This window comes from Grammomys surdaster, unplaced genomic scaffold (assembly GCF_004785775.1).
Source record: "Grammomys surdaster isolate TR1022 unplaced genomic scaffold, NIH_TR_1.0 186, whole genome shotgun sequence".
Lineage (NCBI taxonomy): Eukaryota > Metazoa > Chordata > Mammalia > Rodentia > Muridae > Grammomys > Grammomys surdaster.
This window is the reverse complement of record NW_021604631.1, coordinates 6,609,054-6,627,536: the sequence shown is the minus strand read 5'-3', so window position 1 is coordinate 6,627,536 and position 18,483 is coordinate 6,609,054. Positions and strand designations below refer to the sequence as shown.

The 18,483-nt window shown below is 47.4% G+C and overlaps 1 protein-coding gene across 2 annotated transcripts in view; it reads left to right on the top strand.

Annotated features, from left to right (window-relative positions):
• Positions 1-18,483, top strand: part of Dennd2a (DENN domain containing 2A) — an 87,688-nt gene that overhangs the window by 59,027 nt on the left and 10,178 nt on the right. For both annotated transcript variants that reach the window (XM_028768429.1, XM_028768430.1), the window contains exons 9-13: positions 3,628-3,737; positions 4,277-4,346; positions 6,411-6,488; positions 8,115-8,255; positions 10,181-10,329. In XM_028768429.1, coding sequence (XP_028624262.1) covers positions 3,628-3,737; positions 4,277-4,346; positions 6,411-6,488; positions 8,115-8,255; positions 10,181-10,329 — 548 coding nt within the window. The remainder of the gene's footprint in view (positions 1-3,627; positions 3,738-4,276; positions 4,347-6,410; positions 6,489-8,114; positions 8,256-10,180; positions 10,330-18,483) is intronic.

Sequence of the window (18,483 nt, the reverse complement as noted above, 5' to 3'; positions counted from 1 at the left end):
CAAAAAAAAAAAAAAAAAAAAAAAAAAAAAAAAAAAAAACCTAGTACTGGGAACATGACGGGGTCCAGGAGGACAGACAGATCAAAGGATGTAAAAACACCCTCCCAACCCCCCCCAAAAAAAAGCAGGCAAAGATAATCGAACTTGTGGTGTCATATTATTTGTAAGCTCAGCACTTAAGAAGTGGAAAGAAGGGCAGGTAGATCTTTGCGTGTTTGATGACAGCCTGGTTTACATAGAGAATTCCAGGACAATCAGTGCTACACAGAGAAAGATAGAGAAACCCTATCCCTAATCCCACATAAATTGGGCAGGGTAGTACACACTTATAATCTTGGGAGGTATAGAAAAAGGAGAAGAACTTGAAGGTCATCTTCAAGGGTACATAGTGAGTTCAAGGCAGGCCTGGGATACATGAGACCATATTTCCAAACAAACAAAATGGGCTGTAGGGATGGCTCAGTGGTTAAGAGCACTGATTGCTCTTCCAAAGGTCCTGAGTTCAATTCCCAGCAACCACATGGTGGCTCAAAACCATCAAAACCATGGGATCTGATGGCCTCTTCTGGAGTGTCTGAAGAGAGCAATGGTGTACTCATGTACACAAAATAAATAAGTAAATCTTTAAACAAACAAACAAGACTTCCTACACTCCTACCGTCACATTGCTGATCACCTCTGTCATTCCACTGTCTCCTTGTCCAGCATTTTCTCCTTAAGCCACACAACTCCTAAGTGCCATCACATTTATGTCTATGCTGAATCTTCTTTGAATGTATCCTGTTTCTCTAAGTGCCAGGGGAAAGCCCTGCCTTACTGTGGCTTACACCACTGATAATTTCATGGCACCTACAATAAAGGGCACTTAGTAAAGCCTACACGACGTAGCTTTGGGACTTTTAGGCTTTCACTAGCGTCTACTGTATTCTGATTCGGTCCAACCAGAACTTACAGCCAGACATTCTATCGACTTTCTACTTGCCCCCAAAGTGATTATAAAGATGAATAGAGTGGGCTTCCTGCCCTTTTGGAAGGTATACCAGAAGTATGCTAAAAGAGTGTTTGCACAAGAGCTGACAGGAGGTGGCATATGACAAACCAGAGCTCCAGAGAAAGGAGAGGAGACAGAGCTTATCTTGGTTCATGAGCTCCTGTGTAATCATTCCACTCAAGACCCTATAAGGCCTGGACCCAGCCTGCCTGCCTGCTGCCTGCCTGCCTGCCTGCTGCCTGCCTGCCTGCCTGTCTGCCTGCCTGTCTGCCTGCCTGCCTCCTGCCTGCTTCCTGCCTGCTGCCTGAGGGCCTGCCTGCCTGCCTGCTGCCTGCCTGCCTGCCTGCCTGCCTGCTGCCTGAGGGCCTGCCTGCTGCCTGCCTGCTTGTGTCCTTCCCCCTGCCAGCCTTCATTCATCATAGAGGACTAGCACAGTCTTGAAGTTTGGAACACTGGTGTAAATGGAAGTAACCACGGGCGTTTGCCCTCCATGCAAGCACCTACCCTCTTCCTCCAACGCCTTTAAGGAACACGCTCCTGAAAACCCCACTGTATGGATGTCTGGTTTCTGGGGTGTTGCCCGGTGTCTCCATGTGAGACAGGCTCATACTCACAGCCCAGTCGAGAGCCCCAGTAGGCACCAAGGCATGAGGACCATCTTGTCACTCTGCATTGCCCTCGGGGCTCGGCACATTGCTGTGCACATGGTAACACTTAATTGGAGTTCCAGAACAAAGGCATTAAGTCATGAATTAATTACTGCTGAATGCTTGCCATTTGCTGCCTGGAGTCTTTAGACTCAGACTCCCACTAAAAACCCCATTTTAGGGGATAGTTAAGTCACTATTGAAAACAGAGCTAATTCGGGAAGACATAAAGAAAACAGTCACCCATGATCTGCACAGCTAGCACGTTGTTGTTTCTGCTTCTAGTCTTTCCTCATACTGTGCTTCCTCTATTGTTATTCTGCAGTCATAACTATGGTTTTTGTATCATGTTCCATGCACAACCCTGTAAGCATATTATTTTAAAACATACTTAGTTCAAATTCCGAAGCATATTTTTTGAAGTTCTCTAATGCCCCAGTATGTAGGGAGCCCTCCTTTGTTTAACTGGTCTTTCTCTGTTGAAAGTGTATCTGGCTTCTGATATTTCTTATGTAAATCTGTTTTATTTTGTTTATTCTGGATCATTTTGGGCCTCCTTGTTTTGTTTTTAAGATAGTCTGTCTGTCTGTCTGTCTCTCTCTCTCTCTCTCTCTTTCTCTCTTTCTCTCTCTCTTGCAAATTTTATTTACTGTATATGAGTCCTCTGTCTTCATGTGTGCTTACATGCCAGAAGAGGGCATCAGATCCCAGTATAGATGGTTGTGAGCCACCATGTGGTTGTTAGGAACTGAACTCAGGAAGAGCTCTTAACATCTGAGCCACCTCTCCAGCCCTGAGATAGAGTCTTCTGTATAGCACAGACTTGGACCTTTTTATTTAGGTTTTTGATGATTTTGTTGTTTGAGGTTTTTTGGGGTAGTGCTTGTTTTCGTGGGTACATGTATGCATGTCGAGATAGGGTCTCTATTTCATCCTGATAACCTGGGACTCACCATGTAGACCAGGCTGGCTTCAAACTCAAGAGATCTTCCTGCCTCTGCCTCTCAAGTGGTGAGATTAAAGGGGTGTACCACCATGCCCAGACTTTTTAATAAGCTTTTAAGAAACAGGTTTTATCCCACATTCTAACAGACCCCTTTATTCGAGGTTGGGAGTCCACATTTTCACACTAATAATATTCCATTAAGCCAGGTGTGGTTGTTCACACCTGGATCCTAGCACTTGAAATTGAGATCCTAGCAGGAGAGAGAGAATCCTTGTGAGTTTGAAGCCAGCCTGGACTACATACTGAAACCCTGTCTCCAAAAAGTAAAACAAGGGTCTGGAGAGATGGCTCGGTGGTTAAGAGCGCTTACTACTGTTTGAGGGGTACTTCATCCAATGCCCAGCCCCCACATCAGGTGACTCACAACTGTTCCACGGGATCCAATGCCCTCTGACCTCCGGCACCTGTGCAAATGTAGTGCACATAAACTCATCCAGGCGCACACGCATATACATAAAAGTAAACAAATAAGAATAAAACAAATGCCAGCAGTGGTGGCACACACCTTTAATCCCAGCACTTAGGAGGCAGAGGCAGGTGGATTTCTGAGTTCAAGGCCAGCTTGGTCTACAGAGTGAGTTCCAGGGCAGCCAGAATTACACAGAGAAACCCTGTCTCAAAAAACAAACAAACAAAAAACCCTAAAAACAAAAAAAAGAAATATTTAAAAAAATAAAAATGAAAACAGATTCCTATTGATTTGATATACAAAATAAGCAAACACATTACCTTTTTTTTTTTACTGTAATTTTTTTTTATTAATCAGAACGTCTCTCTGAAGCATGTGATTGTCTGTCTCCTGATTGTCCTCTCAAACTACAGTTGGATTGTCTTCTAGAAAACAGCCCAGAGATGGGCTTCAAACCCTTCCCCAGGAAGTGGCTAAATGGTAGTCATAGCCAGAAAAGGGAACACAGGGACTTAACCTCTTTGTCCCTTACTGGGGTTTAGTCTGTGACCCTCTTCCATCTTTCTCTCTGCAGTTAGAAAAGTCATTCAAGTTCATGAGAGAGGCTGAGGACCAGCTGAAGGCTATTCCCCAGTTCTGCTTCCCTGATGCTAAGGACTGGGCTCCTGTCCAAGAGTTTACCAGGTAAGTGCTTCCAACAGCCCCATCCATATTTAGCCTTGGAGAGTTGGATGACAGAGGTACGAAGGTCGTAACTCAGGGGTTAAGCAATCCTGATGGGTACCAGCCTAGAGATTTCCCCTGTGGGTTTTTTAAACTTCCCTGAGACAAAAGGTGTGCCCTTCTATGTGGGTGTTTATGAAGCCTCCACACAGTCTGCAGCTTTATGTGTTTCAGACCTCCCAGATATAGTCCTAACCTGGGAGAAGTTAGGGAAGCAGCCCGTTGTCCATCCTCACCCACACAGGGCTCGGGAAGCCTTCCAGTGGCCTCTCTAGCTGCAGCCAGGATTGGGATCTGTTTACACTTCTGCTTTAGAGCCTATTGCTGTCAGCAGTCACCAAACTCATTAGGCTCATGCTGAGTGTTTGAGGCTTTCGGTGTCCTATGATGTTGGCCTGCAGGCCTTTCCCCCTTACTTACTGCCACTTCACCTCTCCAGTAGGGGCTGTCCTTTGGGGTTTGTCGTGCTTCATAACCTGTTTGTGTTTCTACAACCACAGTGAAACGTTCTCGTTCGTCTTAACTGGAGAAGATGGGAGCAGAAGGTTCGGTTACTGCCGAAGACTACTGGTTAGTACTCTGCCTTTCGCTCAGCCAGAGTTTCCCAGAGAGCCAGCCCCTGACACTCAGATGTCACTTGCGCTGCTGGAGAAGGAGCAGATGGTGGAAAGTTAGCCAGGGAGTTAAAACACAGATAAGGCTAAGCCCTGGTAATGTGCACCTGCAATCCCAGTACCTAAGAAGTTGGGCTCCTGAGTTCATGTCCTAACCTGTCTCAAATCATACTGTCTCAAATCATACTATACAGACACAGATGCACTCAGACACACAGGGACACAGCAGAGAGAGAGAGAGAGACAGAGAGAGACAGAGAGAGAGAGAGAGAGAGAGACAGAGAGAGAGAGACAGAGAGAGAGAGACAGAGAGAGAGGGGGAGAGAGAGGGGGAGAGAGGGAGAGAGAGATTATTTCCAACACTTCACTGCCAGGCATTGTGGCACACACCTTTAATCTCAGCACTCAGAAGGCAGAGAGACAGGTAGATCTCTTGTGAGTTTGAGGTCAGCCTGGTCTGCAGAAGGATGAGTTCCAGTATAGCTATGACTGTTACACAGATAAACCCTGTCTTGAAGAAACAAAAAAGGAAGAGAATACTTCATTGATTTTCCCCCCAAATTAAAGATCTTTCTTTACTTGAGCCAAATTTCCTTTGTCATAGAACAACCCTCAGCAGACCTTGATTGCTGAATGAGAACCTTCAGAATAGTTGGTGAGAAGATTCAAATAATGTAAAAAATATCCCTTTTGGAATATTTACCTTTAAGAATCAGAAACTGGGGCTGGTGAGATGGCCCAGCGGTTAAGAGCACTGACTGCTCTTCCGGAGGTCATGAGTTCACATGGTGGCTCACAACCATCAGTAATGAGATCTGATGCCTGCTTATAGGGTGTCTGAAGACAGCTACAATGTATTTACATGAGTGAGCAGGGCCAGAGTGAGGGGGAGAAGGGAAGGGGGAAAAAAAAGAATCAGAAACTGGGGCAGGAGGTAGGGGGACTAGCACAGGGAATTAGAGCATTTCTTGCTTTTGCAAAAAAAAAAAAAAAACAAAAAAAAAAAAAACAAAAAGCCCTGGGTTTGGATTCTAGAATGCACCTGGTGGTTCCCAACCATCCATAACTACAGTTCCAGAGTATCCGACTTAGTCTTCTGACCTCCAAGGATGCCAGGCATAGAAATGTGCTTAAAAGAGTTAGAAGTGTAGATAGGTCATCAGTGGCCCTGGTTTCTATCTCCAGCCATTGCAAGGAAGAAAAGGGACGGATTGGCTACTGTGTGGCAATATTCATTGACTTGATGGACAAAGAGCAAGGGTAACAACCAGAGAGAGTAAGTGGAGGAATATTTGTGTTACTGTGGTTGCTTTAAAGTGTTGAGAACGACTGGTCCTTCTCCCTTGAAAATGAGTTTAAAGTGATTCCCCAGGAGGGTCTTCAGAAATAAGTTCTCATTGAGGGTACTGATTATGATATTCTGACATTGCATCTCAAACAACTGGTAGGAGGGGCTACAGAGAAGCAGGTCCCCAGGCCACATTCAGCACCCATGCATTTAAACCCTTGACCTGAGTCCTTCTAAAGAATAAAAGTAGGGCAGTCTAGATGGCTCAGGAGGTACAGGTGCTTGCTGCCAAACCTGATGACCTAAGTTTGATTCCTGGGAACCACTTGGACTGGAGATATGGCTTGGGGGCTTAGAGTGCTTGTTACTTTTGCAAAGACCCTAGATTTGATTCCCAGAATGCACCTGAAGGCTCCCAGGCATCCATAACTCCAGCTCCAGGGTGTCTGACTCGGTCTTGGAAAGAGAGAACTGACCTACCTGCAAGTTCTTCTCTGACCTCCACTCACGAGCTGTGGCGTAAATAAGTAAGTAAGTAAATAAATGCCACAAGTGTTTTTAAAGCAAAAATGCATACAGTCATCTAACAGACGTCTGGATGGTAAAATGGCATGATAGCAAGTGCCTGCCTTACTGGGTGTTCCACAACTGACACATGATAGCTCCAGGGCCTTGGGGTTCCACCTTCCTGGACCTTAACACTCACGTGTCCTTATGTTTCTCTCCCAAAAGCCTGGAGGCAAAGGGAAGCGGCTTCCTGAAGTTTATTGCATTGTGAGCCGACTGGGATGCTTCAGCCTCTTTTCAAAGGTGAGAAATTGCCCAGAGAGAGGGTGGGAGAGTAGAGCAAGCCCAAGGGGACCCAGAAAGAGGCACCCATACACAGCAGCACCCCATCTCTGATCCCTGATGCTTCCTTTCCTTTTTCCTTCCCTTTTTCCTTCCCTTTTTCCTTTCCTTTTTCCTTTCCTTTTTCCTTTCCTTTTTCCTTTCCTTTTTCCTTTCCGATTTCTTGCAGCACCCCATCTCTGATCCCTGATGCTTCCTTTTCTTTCCTTTCTCCTTTCCTTTTTCCTTTCCTTTTTCCTTTCCTTTCTCCTTTCCTTTCTCCTTTCCTTTCTCCTTTCCTTTTTCTTTATTGTGTATACGTTGTTATGTCTGCATTTATGCATGCAGGCCAGAAGAGGGCACCAGACCTCATTATAGACAGTTATGAGCCACCGTGTGGTTGCTGGGGATTGAACTCAGGACCTCTGGAAGAACAGCCAGAGTTCATAACCTCTGAGCCATCTCTCCAGCCCCATCTCCTCTTGCTTTCTTTCCATCTTAGTATTTTGCTCCCGGTTTCTTTGCTCTCTCCTCACTTCTTCATCTGTTTCTCTCATCATTAGTTCAAGAAAGAAAAGGTAGTGGAGGGTATGGCCAGGGTCGCTCACTCCTAGAAGAACTGGTGTCCTGAAGAAGAGACAGACACAGAAAGGAACAAAGGAGGGAGGAAGTTTGCATGGGTCAGAGTTGTAGCTCAGTGCCTATTACGCACAAAGCCCAGGAATAAAAAATGTACATGGATTAGTCAGTAAGTCACATGTCAAAGCAACAAGAAGAAACTGTGTCTTCCCTGATAATATATAGTGTGAACTACAAAGTCACATGGTAAAAGACCTAGAAGCCCCTGGTAAAAACTGCAGGGCTCCCCCTAATTCTTTGTGGAAACTGTTACATATTTTTAATCATGTTCATTCCTCTTCCTCCCCCTAGCTCCTTCTGAGATCCACCTCTGTTCTCTCCTCTGCCCCCACCCTTCATGTACCCTTTATTGTTGTTTGCTTATTTGTTTATGATAAGGACTCACTATGTAGCCCTGGCTAATCTGGAATTCCCCATGTAGACCAGGCTAGCCTGGAAGTCACAGAGTTTTGCCTGCCTTTGCCTCTCAGGTGCTTTGATTAAAGGCATGTTCCACTGTACTGGCTTTTGTTGTTGTTATTGTTGTTGGTGTTTTTAGGACTTATTTATTTTTATGTATATGGGGTTTTGTCATGCATGTCTATGTGCAAACAGTGGAAGCCAGAAGAGGGTGTCAGAGTCCTTGGAACTGGAGTTAAGGGTAGCTGTGAGCCACCACGTGGGTGCTGAGAATCAAACTCAAATCCTCCAAAAGAGCAGTCAGTGCTCTTGACTCTCGTCTTTTAGTAACTACTGTGTTTAGTTTGTGTCATCCTTATATACGCTCATGAGTATGGGGCCATCCACTGGAGAGGGGTCAACACACAGGGGCCAGCCACACCTTTAAAGAAAACCAACTTCACACCCCTAAGAAGCCATCGGCTGTCAGTACCCCCTCATGAGCTCCCATACCTGCTCTGGCAGGTCCACCACACCAGAACTGAGCAAACTGACTTCAGCAGAGCTGAGGTGCTTTTCTTATTCTCGTAGATCTTGGATGAGGTGGAAAAGAGAAGAGGAATCTCCCCTGCCCTGGTGCAGCCCCTCATGAGGAGTGTCATGGAAGCCCCTTTCCCAGCCCTCGGCAAAACCATCATTGTCAAGAACTTCCTGCCGGGCTCGGGAACTGAGGTAAGCTCTCAGACTCATTTCCTATCCCAAGAACAGGTGGTCCAGCCAGCCGCATCCCCGAGCCTGGAAAGGCTGTGTCTTTCAGCAGGGCATCCAATTCAGTGGTCAGTCCTCTACACCCACCCTCAGTCCACTCGATCCAGCCCAGGCTCTACTCCTGGGAGCAGTCAGCAAGAGCCATGCTGTACAGCATGAGGTTTTTCTATAGATGTGCACTGTGCATCGTTGGCTTCTTTTCGAAGCCCAGAGTCAGTCTTCAGTCTTATTTAGGTCTGTTCATGTTTTGGGCCTGCATCACTTTGTAGCTTTTTTAGTGAAGACCGTCTCGGGTGTACCTGATATCTACCCTAGGCTTCAAAGCCTGTCCTTGACCTGGCCAGACCCTGGGACCTGATGACAATGTATGCTTTCAGCTCTCTTCCCACATCATCCATCCCTGTAAACATGAGAGCACTGGTTTCTGCCAGCCTTGAATCTCGTTGGAAACCAGTTGCTTCTAGACACAGAAGAGATGAGGGTGCACCAGGAACATACCAGATCAACCCAGCTGTCCAGTGCTGAGCAGTTGTTGGGAACCCAAAACCACCCCATCCAAGTGTAGTTAGCTGACCATGGAATTGTACCTGAAGGTTAGGAGTAAGGGAGCCCCAGTGTAGGGAGAGTTCTCAGTGGATGGCTGTGGTTGAGGAAAAGTTAGTGTCCACTCAAAAACTTGGCCAAAGCCTGCTCTTTACAGAGAAACTTAGAAACTCAGACATGCTACTTGTAATAAATCCAGGATCCCATCAGACAGTACGGGATAAAACGATAAAACATAGCAAGCTTAAAAGCTAGGAAAACACACGCAAGTGATTGGAACTGTAATCTCAGCCTCCAGAAGATGGAGGCAGGAGGATCAAGAGTTCAAGGCCATAGGGCTGGAGAGATGGCTCAGTGGTTAAGAGTGTCAGTTGTTCTTCCAGAGGATCCAGGTTCAATTCCCTGCACCCACATGGTGGCTCACAAGCACCTGTAACTCCAGTTCCATGAGATCTAATGGCCTGGATGGGTACTGCACTGCATGTCCATGGTACACATACATGCAGGAGAGACACCCATACACATAAAAGATAATATTTTTTAAAGCACCAACTACTCAAGCCAATGACTGGAACCCATAGTAGAAGGGCAGAACTGGATCCTCAAAGTTGTCTTCTGACCTTCATATATGTATGTGCCTTGGCACATATGTCCCTGAACTCATACACACATCACAGACACAATAATAGATAGATAGATGACAGATAGATAGATAGATAGATAGATAGATAGATAGATAGATAGATAGATCAAGGGCACTCTAAGCTACATAGAAAATTTGAAGCCGCCGGGCGGTGGTGGCGCACGCCTTTAATCCCAGCACTTGGGAGGCAGAGGCAGTTGGATTTCTGAATTCGAGGCCAGTCTGGTCTACAGAGTGAGTTTCAGGACAGCCAGGGGTACACAGAGAAACCCTGTCTCAAAAAAAAAAAAAGAAAAGAAAAGAAAATTTGAAGCCAACCGGGGCTATATGCATAGGCCTAGGATTTCCTTCTAGCAGAAACAGGCCTTCAGAAGACAGGATTTTCTCCAGGACTCGAAGGCTAGGTCAGTTTGCTATGTAAGCCATCCAAGGGCCATGCAGATATGCTCTTCCAGGAGGAGGCTCCTAGTATGGCCAAGGGCCATGGACACTGCATCTATTTTCCTTGTCTCCTTTGTTCAAGCTCTCGTCAAGTGAGCATGAGCTGCTTGCTTCTCTCACATACCTCCTTCTCCACTCCCTTCTGTTTTCCTTCCTTTCCTTTCCCTTTCCCATGCTAGTGGATCCCCTGTGCACAGGCCCCAGAGCCCAGGGAGGCCTGCTGTGTGAGCCCACCATAGTAGCTACTCCTGTTCCCTGGCAGGTGATTGAGCTATGCCGACCGCTGGACTCCCGGCTAGAGCACGTGGACTTCGAGTCTCTGTTCTCCTCCCTCAGCGTCCGACACTTGGTCAGTGTTTTTGCCTCCCTACTTCTGGAAAGGAGGGTCATCTTCATTGCAGACAAACTCAGGTACCAACTTCTGCTACTTCTGATAGTATGTGTAAATGGGTTCTGGGAAACAAGGATGACCTGGAGGCCTGTGAGGCTCACTCATAAGGTAAAGGGAGGGAGGACCTCTCTGGCATGTGGGCTGCTTTCCATGTGTTTCACTGTGAACTAGGCACTCTCTCCTATGAGAGCATGGACCTGCCCTCCAGAGTTCTCATTCTGTTGGGGGACCAGGAGGTACACTAAACCATGGTGGGAGGGCTTGTTAGGGGCAGTGAGTTCAGGAGATGACAGAGACCACTCCTTTCCAGTGTGGAACAGTCAGTCTGAAACTAAGAGCATGTTGCAGGCAGAAGGAGCTGTCTGTGTGAAGGCATGGAATCAGTAGAGGCAGAACAAGTTACCCTCAGGAACTGTGAAGCAGCTCCCTGACTGGAGTGGAGAACTAGGTTGGGCAGGAAGAGATGAGCAGACAGAGAAGAGAAAGTCCAACTCAGGAGAAGACCACAAGACTAGGTGGAAGGTTACAGACTTACCCAAGATATCCCTTTCCTGTTTGTTATTAAACTAAACCATAGAAATCAAACACCACACACACACACACACACACACACACACACACACACACACTCCCCTACTTCTGTTCCATAGGATGCTATTCATATGCCAATGAACATATCCTCTGATTCAAAAGGCCACATCACAAATCAAAGAAGATCCAGAAGGAAATAAGAATTTGGATTGGTGGGCTGGAGAGATGGCTGAGAGGTTAAGAGCATTAGCTGTTCTTCCAGAGGTCCTGAGTTCAATTCCCAGCAAGCCTTGGAGGTGCACCATCATCTATAATGCAATCTGGTGCCCTCTTCTGGCAGGCAGAATACGGTATACATAATAAGTAAGTAAATCTTGATTCTGGACTCTAGCAGAGGAATGGTTCCAACATTTTTATGATCTCAGCCCTTTAATTCCAGAACTCTGGAGGCAGAAGCAGGCAGACCTCTGGGAGTTCAGGGCACCATGGACCACATAGTAAAACCTTATCTCAAAAAACAAAACAAAGGCTATCCTGGTATACAGAGTGAGTTCCAGGACAGCAGGACAGCCAGGGCTACATAGAGAAACCCTGTCTCGAAAAAACAAAAAACAAACAAACAAACAAAAAAAACAAATAAAATCATTTACAAGCTCAGCAGATAAAGGAGCCCACCACCAAGCTAGACAGCCCGAGTTCAATCCCCAGGGCCTACACAGTGCAAGGGGAGAACCACCTCCCGAAAAGTTGTTCTCTGATTTCCAACATGTGTGTATGCATGCACACATACATACTCACACAATGAATGTATGTTTAAAAAAAAATTCTAAAACACTGACCTGGAGCTTTTTAGAACCTATGGGAGAATATGTGAACCAGGAAAAGCCAAGAAGGGGACCACCAACAGCCGAAATAGTGGAGGCCATCTGGAGGGAAGACACACCAGGAACTAACAAGAAGAGCGGCGCTGTCTGTGGTATGGAGAGGAAATGACTGAGCTGCTACAGGGAACAAAAGGAGGGAAGAAAAAAGGGACGGAAGAATGAAAAGGCCAACGTGTTTCAACATGGAATTCATCAGGGGGCTGGGAGGGGTCAGCAATCCAGCCCTGTGCTCAATGCATCCGTCTGGTCACCTTCATGACACTCCTCTTTGGACCGTTGCCGTGTGGGCATTCCCTGGCTGCCCCCACCTCACCGCTGAGCTTTCTGTTCACTTTTAAGTGTCACCATCCTTGTGTTCCCTGCGCATCTCTGTCAGCTCAGGAAGCAGGCCCTGTCTCCACCCTGTAGCCAGTGCTAGGAGCTGGCAGCTCTCCAAACTCCTGGGCACTGGGGAATTCACACAGAGAGTTCTCAATGTTGGGGCTCTGGAAGCCAGGGATGAGTGATAACCCTTTAGTGACCAGGATCAGATTTCATCTGCACTGTGGTAACTATATCCATGCTCCGGAAGGCCCACTCCCCTTTCCCTGCAGCCCCTTATTCCCTTGGATTCTCAAGGCTTGGATTTGGGGAAGAGGAAAAAGATGGATTTCAGAAAGGCCTTGGCAAGAAGTGGAGAGCAGCTAAGTAAACGCAGCACCTGCCAAGAGTGGAGTTCGGGACACGGCCCCCGGGGACTGCCTCGGGAAAGAAGATGTTAGACTAGGGGAGGCGAAGCTGGAGAAAATGCCCAGGACCTGAGAGCAGCTGGAGCCGAGCAGGCCAGCCAAGCACCAAGTATGAATTTTCTGGTCAGAGTACACTGACAGAAAAGGTAGGGAGGAAATGTTTAAAGGGCAACATGGGCTCAGGATGTTAGAAAACCAGAGGAAACATTCTACCCAAGTGCCAAGAAAAGGGCACGATCCACCTGCCCCTCTCCTGGACGGATTTCTGAGTGGGCAGATTGGATGCTAGCCAAGCCCTCTGAGCAGATCCCCATGTACCTGAGTGGGCTCTGCCCTGGGGCCTCAGCATTCTTTCCAGGAAAGCCTTTGGTCTTTTTCTCCTCACCTCGCCTTCCATGTAGTCTGCTCTTGGAGCTGCACTCTCTGTGAACAGCCTACGGCAGAGAAGAGGCACTTAAATTGCCCTCTGCGGCTTCTGCGGGCAGTCCGCAGAGGGGTACACGGTTCTTTTGCAGCAGGGGAGGAGAAGGCAGCAGGAATGTGGTGGAGTTTATGCCCTCCTTAGGCACAGGAGAGCTGCCTGGCACTGGAGGCAATGTAGGGGAGCTAGGAGCTGCCCTGCAGTGGTGGGAGGGGTGAAAGGACAGATTCTGGGGCCCTGTACATCCACAGAAATGCAGGAAGTCTTTGTCAGGTGGGCCATGTGAGTCTGTGAGTCCTTTGTGAGTCTGGTGGTGCATGCTGCCTGTAATCCAGTATGAGGCGGCTGAGGTAGACTGGCTGAGTTTCAGGCTAGTCTTGTCAACGTAGCAAGAGCCTGTCTTGAAAAAGTGTAAGGTTCTTTTCCATTCACTTGTGGCTACGGAAGCTAAGTATTTTTCTTTGGAACCTTCCTTCTCTTGGTGGCCTTCACGAGGGCCCCCAGTGGGTAGGTTTGACTGGGAGACCCTCAGGTTTCTCTCAGATCTGCAGTGATCCAACCCCATGAGTCAAGAGCCTCCAAGTCTCCTGACAACCATGTTCCGTAAGATTCTCTGACTCACAGGCCTGGTAAAAGGATCTACTCGTTTCTGTTAGACTTCTGGGGTAGTAGCCATAGGGAACTGAAGGTTCTCTGTCCAAGCCTTAACAAGCAAGGGGCTGGGGATAGGCTGGCCGTTTCTTGAGCTGGAAGATTCTGAGAAGGAAAGCATTAGCATAGTCCTAGCTGTCACCTTCATCTGAGACACTCCTCTGCTGGACACACATGGATCCCAATCCTGTTCAGCTGAGAGTGGACGGGAGAATCTACCCCTCTTCCTTCCTTCTGTGCCCCAGTCTCAGTGAGGTCACCAAGCAGAGCATGAGAACACCATAGATGACAAACCCAGGGAGTGACCCTGTGACATCTGTGGTGGGCCTTAGCTGCCCTCAGCACTCTCCTCCCTCTCCCCAGGCTGACCCCCCAGTGCATTTAGTTATCTTTACTGGGGAGTCTGAGCACTGGAGAGAAACTTGCAGGGAGTCGGTGGCAAACACTCTGAGTTACAGAAGGGTTTTAAGTTGAGCCAAAAACCTATCACATTTAAAATAACATTCTTGCTCTGTTTCATCTTTAGGGTGGACATTGAGTGTTTCTAAAGGCTCTGTCTAGCTCAAGCTTGACAGATGGAAAGCAAAGAATGCTGTTATGATGGCTTGTTCTGTCTCCAGAACAACCCAGATAAATATTTCCTTATACCCGTCTTCATTTTCTTTATGATAAATATTTTGTTTCTTATTTACTAGTGTCAGCTCTAAAAACCTTCAGCAACTATAGGCCATGGCTGCACACAATAAGCAAGTTTGTATAAAAGTTTTAGATGACAGAGTGTTTAATATTTAATATTCTATCTTCTTTTCTTTTTTCTTTTTGGTTTTTTGAGACAAGGTTTCTCTGTGTAGCCCTGGCTGTCCTGGAACTCACTCTGTAGACCAGGCTAGCCTCGAACTCTCAAATTCAGAAATCCGCCTGCCTCTGCCTCCCAAGTGCTGGGACTAAAGGCGTGCGCCACCACCGCCCGGCATATTCTATCTTTTTAACAGTGTAAGAATCATAAATTGAAGGTTTGTCTCCCAGCTAAGGATGAGTGGGATACAGTGACCAAGTCTTGACAATGGTGTTTGAACCTTGGGTTTCACACACGGGTCACTACACAAATAGGTCCACGTGTAGCTGTGTGTATTCATTCTTTTGTTCATTCCTCTTAGTTCATTGCCTCAGTTTCCATAACTTCAGTGAGGTCCTGTATGTCTTCTGTACCCAGCTACACTCAATCATGTTTGCCATCTCAGAAGACGAGTTTGTCCAAGGCCTGCCTGCAAGCAATGGTGGTAACCACCACCTTGGTGCTCTGGCACCCAAAATACTATACTTTTGAGGGCCTGGCACGTTCTCAGAGTGGTTGACAAGAGTCTAGTTTAGCAAAACTGTATGGAAAGAAAGTATTTTAATAACATGATAGTACATTGTAAAGTCATGGGCCAGGAAAATAGAATGTTGTGCTTGCCTAACCTATGAAGGTTCTTGCTTCAGTTCCCAGCACTGAAAAGCAGTTAGTAAATATCACTAGCTGGAGATGTAGCTTGGGTGGTAGAATACTGGGCTAGTATGCACCAACTCCTGAGTTCCAATCCCCAACACCCAATGAAGCCAGGCACAGGGGCCCACACCTGTAGCCCAGTACTCAGGAGGTAAAAGCAGGAGAATGAGAAGGTCAGTTCTCATTACATAATTCAAAGCCCATGGGATATATGAGATCCTGTCTCAAAAGGGGTGGGCACATTCTAACTAAATGTGAACTCCCTTGGTTTGTAAGATGAACACCAGAAAGCTGGCTTTTAGGGCACAGCTTAGAGACTAACAAAGCTGTACATAAATGCTGTTGTCCTCTAACCCATCACTAAGTGTCCTTCGCAGGGACTCGTCCCAGCTCTTTCCTTGAAGTCAGTGCCCACCCAAGTCACGCTGCCTCTGTCAGGCCTTCTGCTTAAGGACTCTCACAGACACCAGTGTTATCTTGTTGTCCCTCCCAGTGCAACGTCACCATTGTTCCTTGATCCAGGAACGCTAACAAGCCTGGATCTCATTTTGTGACCTCAGGAGAAAGCTCCCGTTTCTAGCCCCTGGATGTGCCATTGTACAGATTCAGAGTGTGGGGGTTCGAGAGCTGGAGGGGACACTGGGACTCACCTAGGCCAGCTCCCATCTACCGTAGGGGAAAACTGGGGACCTAAGGTAGTGAAGGGCTCTTTCTGAAGTCACACAGAAGACAGCAGAACCAGACCTTTCAGGAGCCAGCCTGTGTGCCTTTTAAACTCAGTGACATGTTACTTGAGAGTTAAAGGTTCAGTCAGGGAAACATGGCAGTCTTGCTTGGTGACACACTCCCCTGGGAGGAGGTTTCCTCATCTGCAGGACAACCTGAGTTTTGCCCTTCACCTCTGTTCTTGGAAATAGCGTGCAGCGGGAGAGATGCATTGCGCATTGTTCTGGGTACCTACTGAGTCATCATCTGAGCTGTTCCTGGGTGTCTAATTCAGGAACCCAAGCACCCAGAACTGAAACATTTCCAGATGTTAACTCTCACAAATGCATGCTGATGTTCTACTACAATGCCTCAGCCCTTAGGAACCACCTCCCAGTACTAAACATCTTGGGGCCTGACCCCCTCTCACCTGCGTCCATCACTGAGCCCTCTGGCCCAGCCACCTTCCCACTGGGGCATTCTCTTCCCTCCCCCACTTCTGCACAATTGGTCGCAGCTGTGGGAGCTTGGCAGCTCCTCCACCCCCACAGTAATGGGAGCCAGCTGTGAGATGGCTCTCCTTGGCCATCCTTCACAAATGCCTCTTCTGCAACAGCCGATGTTCAGTGAGGCGCTTGAGCCCTGCCCTGGCTCACTCCAAGAGTTCCCCCCCCCAGGCTCCATTTTCCCCTTTCCCTGCAGCACCACCCTCTGCCCCACCCATGCCTGCAAAATTCCATCAGCACTTACTGCAGTAATTGGAAAAATCACGAGCTGTTCTTAGAGTCCTTCATTTCTTCTCTGCCACTTATGTTCGAGAACGGGCAGCCACCACCCGTGTAATTACAGAATCCAACCTTTCCTTGGTGCACAGAAGAGAATTGTTTAAGGTAGCGAATGGGCTGAAGCAAGAAAAATGAACTCTCTGGCAACTGCCTGCCTGTTGTCCCGCCTGCTCCTTGCCCTCCCTCCCTCCCTCCCGTCTGGCTAACGAGGTGTTGTTAATGATAACCTGGTATCAGTTTGGGCCTCAGCTGTGATAAAGACTCTGACCTTTAAGCAGAGGAAATCCTGAACAAGCCTTTCAAGAAATGGCTGTGAATAGCAGCCCCTACCTACATGTTACCCAGCTGCGCCCTGTCCTTCTCCAGTGTCTCCTGCAGAACTGTAGACGGAGCTGGGATGTAGCGTGCCTGAGGCCCTGGGTTCATACTGTTCTTAGCACTGTGAGGAAAAGGGAAGTTGGATACAGTGGATCTTGCACTCAGCATCCTGTTGGGGAGTGAATTTCATCTCTCTCTTTCTAACCCTTCTTCACCCAACCTGTGCACCTAGCATCCTCATGGACTGGTGGGTTTTCCTAGCCTTGGTCCAACTATATTCTCCACTTCCCTTCCACCTGGTTTGCTGAAGTCCCTGATGGCAGCAGAGGGATTTTAAAGGCATCACAGCATGCTATAGCAGTAGACAGAGCAGCCTTCTCCTGAGGATGAGACTGACAGGAAAAGGGCAGCTACTCTTTTTTCTGATTTGGAGAAAAGGTCAAGTAGGTTTCTTTTTCTGTGGCAATGGCTGAGAAAGCACACAGGCTGTCCTCCCCAGGGCCTCTGTCTCTCTGCGTCTCCTTCCATCCCTCCCTCTTTCCCTTTCTTCCTTCCAGCATCCCTCCCTGCTCCCATGGACACTCCCTGACCCCCAAACGTTTGCCTTCTTAGGCTCATGATCCCTAGCTGCCCTCGAGTTTACCTTAAATTTCTTAGGGCTCAGTGTCTTTAGATACAAAATTTAAAACCAGGTAAACCCAAAACCAGTTAAGGTGCCACATGCCTGACATCCCAGAACTCTGGAAACTGACTCGGAGGATCTGGGGTTCAGGGTCAGAGTAAGCTGCATGGCGAGACCCTGTCTCTAAAGAAGAATGTGAGGGCTGTCACTGGGATTGCATCCAGATCTAAACCTTGTGATTCAAAAACTTTCCTGGAGTCAAAAGTACTTAAGAGACTGGGTGTGGCAGTGCGTACCTCCAGTCCCAGTGTTCACTGAATCCCAGCACTGAGGGTGGAGCCACAAGGATGGGGGGCTCACAAACCCCACCTTAGCAACACAGTAAGTCTGAGCCAGCCTAGGACCCTGAGACCCTTTCTTTTAAAAAAGAAAGAAGGAAGGAAGGGAGGGAGGGGGGGAGGGAGGAAGGAAAGAAGGAAGGAAGGAAGGAAGGAAGGAAGGAAGGAAGAAAGAAAGAAAGAAAGAAAGAAAGAAAGAAAGAAAGAAAGAAAGAGAGAGAGAGAGAGAGAAGAAAGAAAGAAAACAGGCTCTGGGTTCAGTTCTTCCTTTGTACTGGTAGGTTAAAAAGGAAACTATTAAAAAGGAAACTTGAACTTGGAAGGCAGAGGCAGGTGGATTTCTGAGTTTGAGGCCAGCCTGGTCTACAGAGTGAGTTTCAGGACAGCCAGGGCTATACAGAGAAAGTCTGTCTCAAATAAATAAATGAATAAATAAAATTTAAAAATAAAAAGGAAGCTTGAGACTCCTTGACAGCTTAAGGGGCTGTGGATGTAACTCAACTGGTAGAGCACTTGCCTAGTGTGCACAGGCCCTGAACCCCCTTGACTCCCAGAATCTCATCAATGGGTCATGGGGTTTACACACAGATATATAGGCATACACATGCCTGTAATCCTGGCATACGAAGGCAGAAGTTCAGGGTCATCTGGCTGGTTACTTGAGACGGTTCTTTAATATAAAAGGACTTTATTCATCAGTCA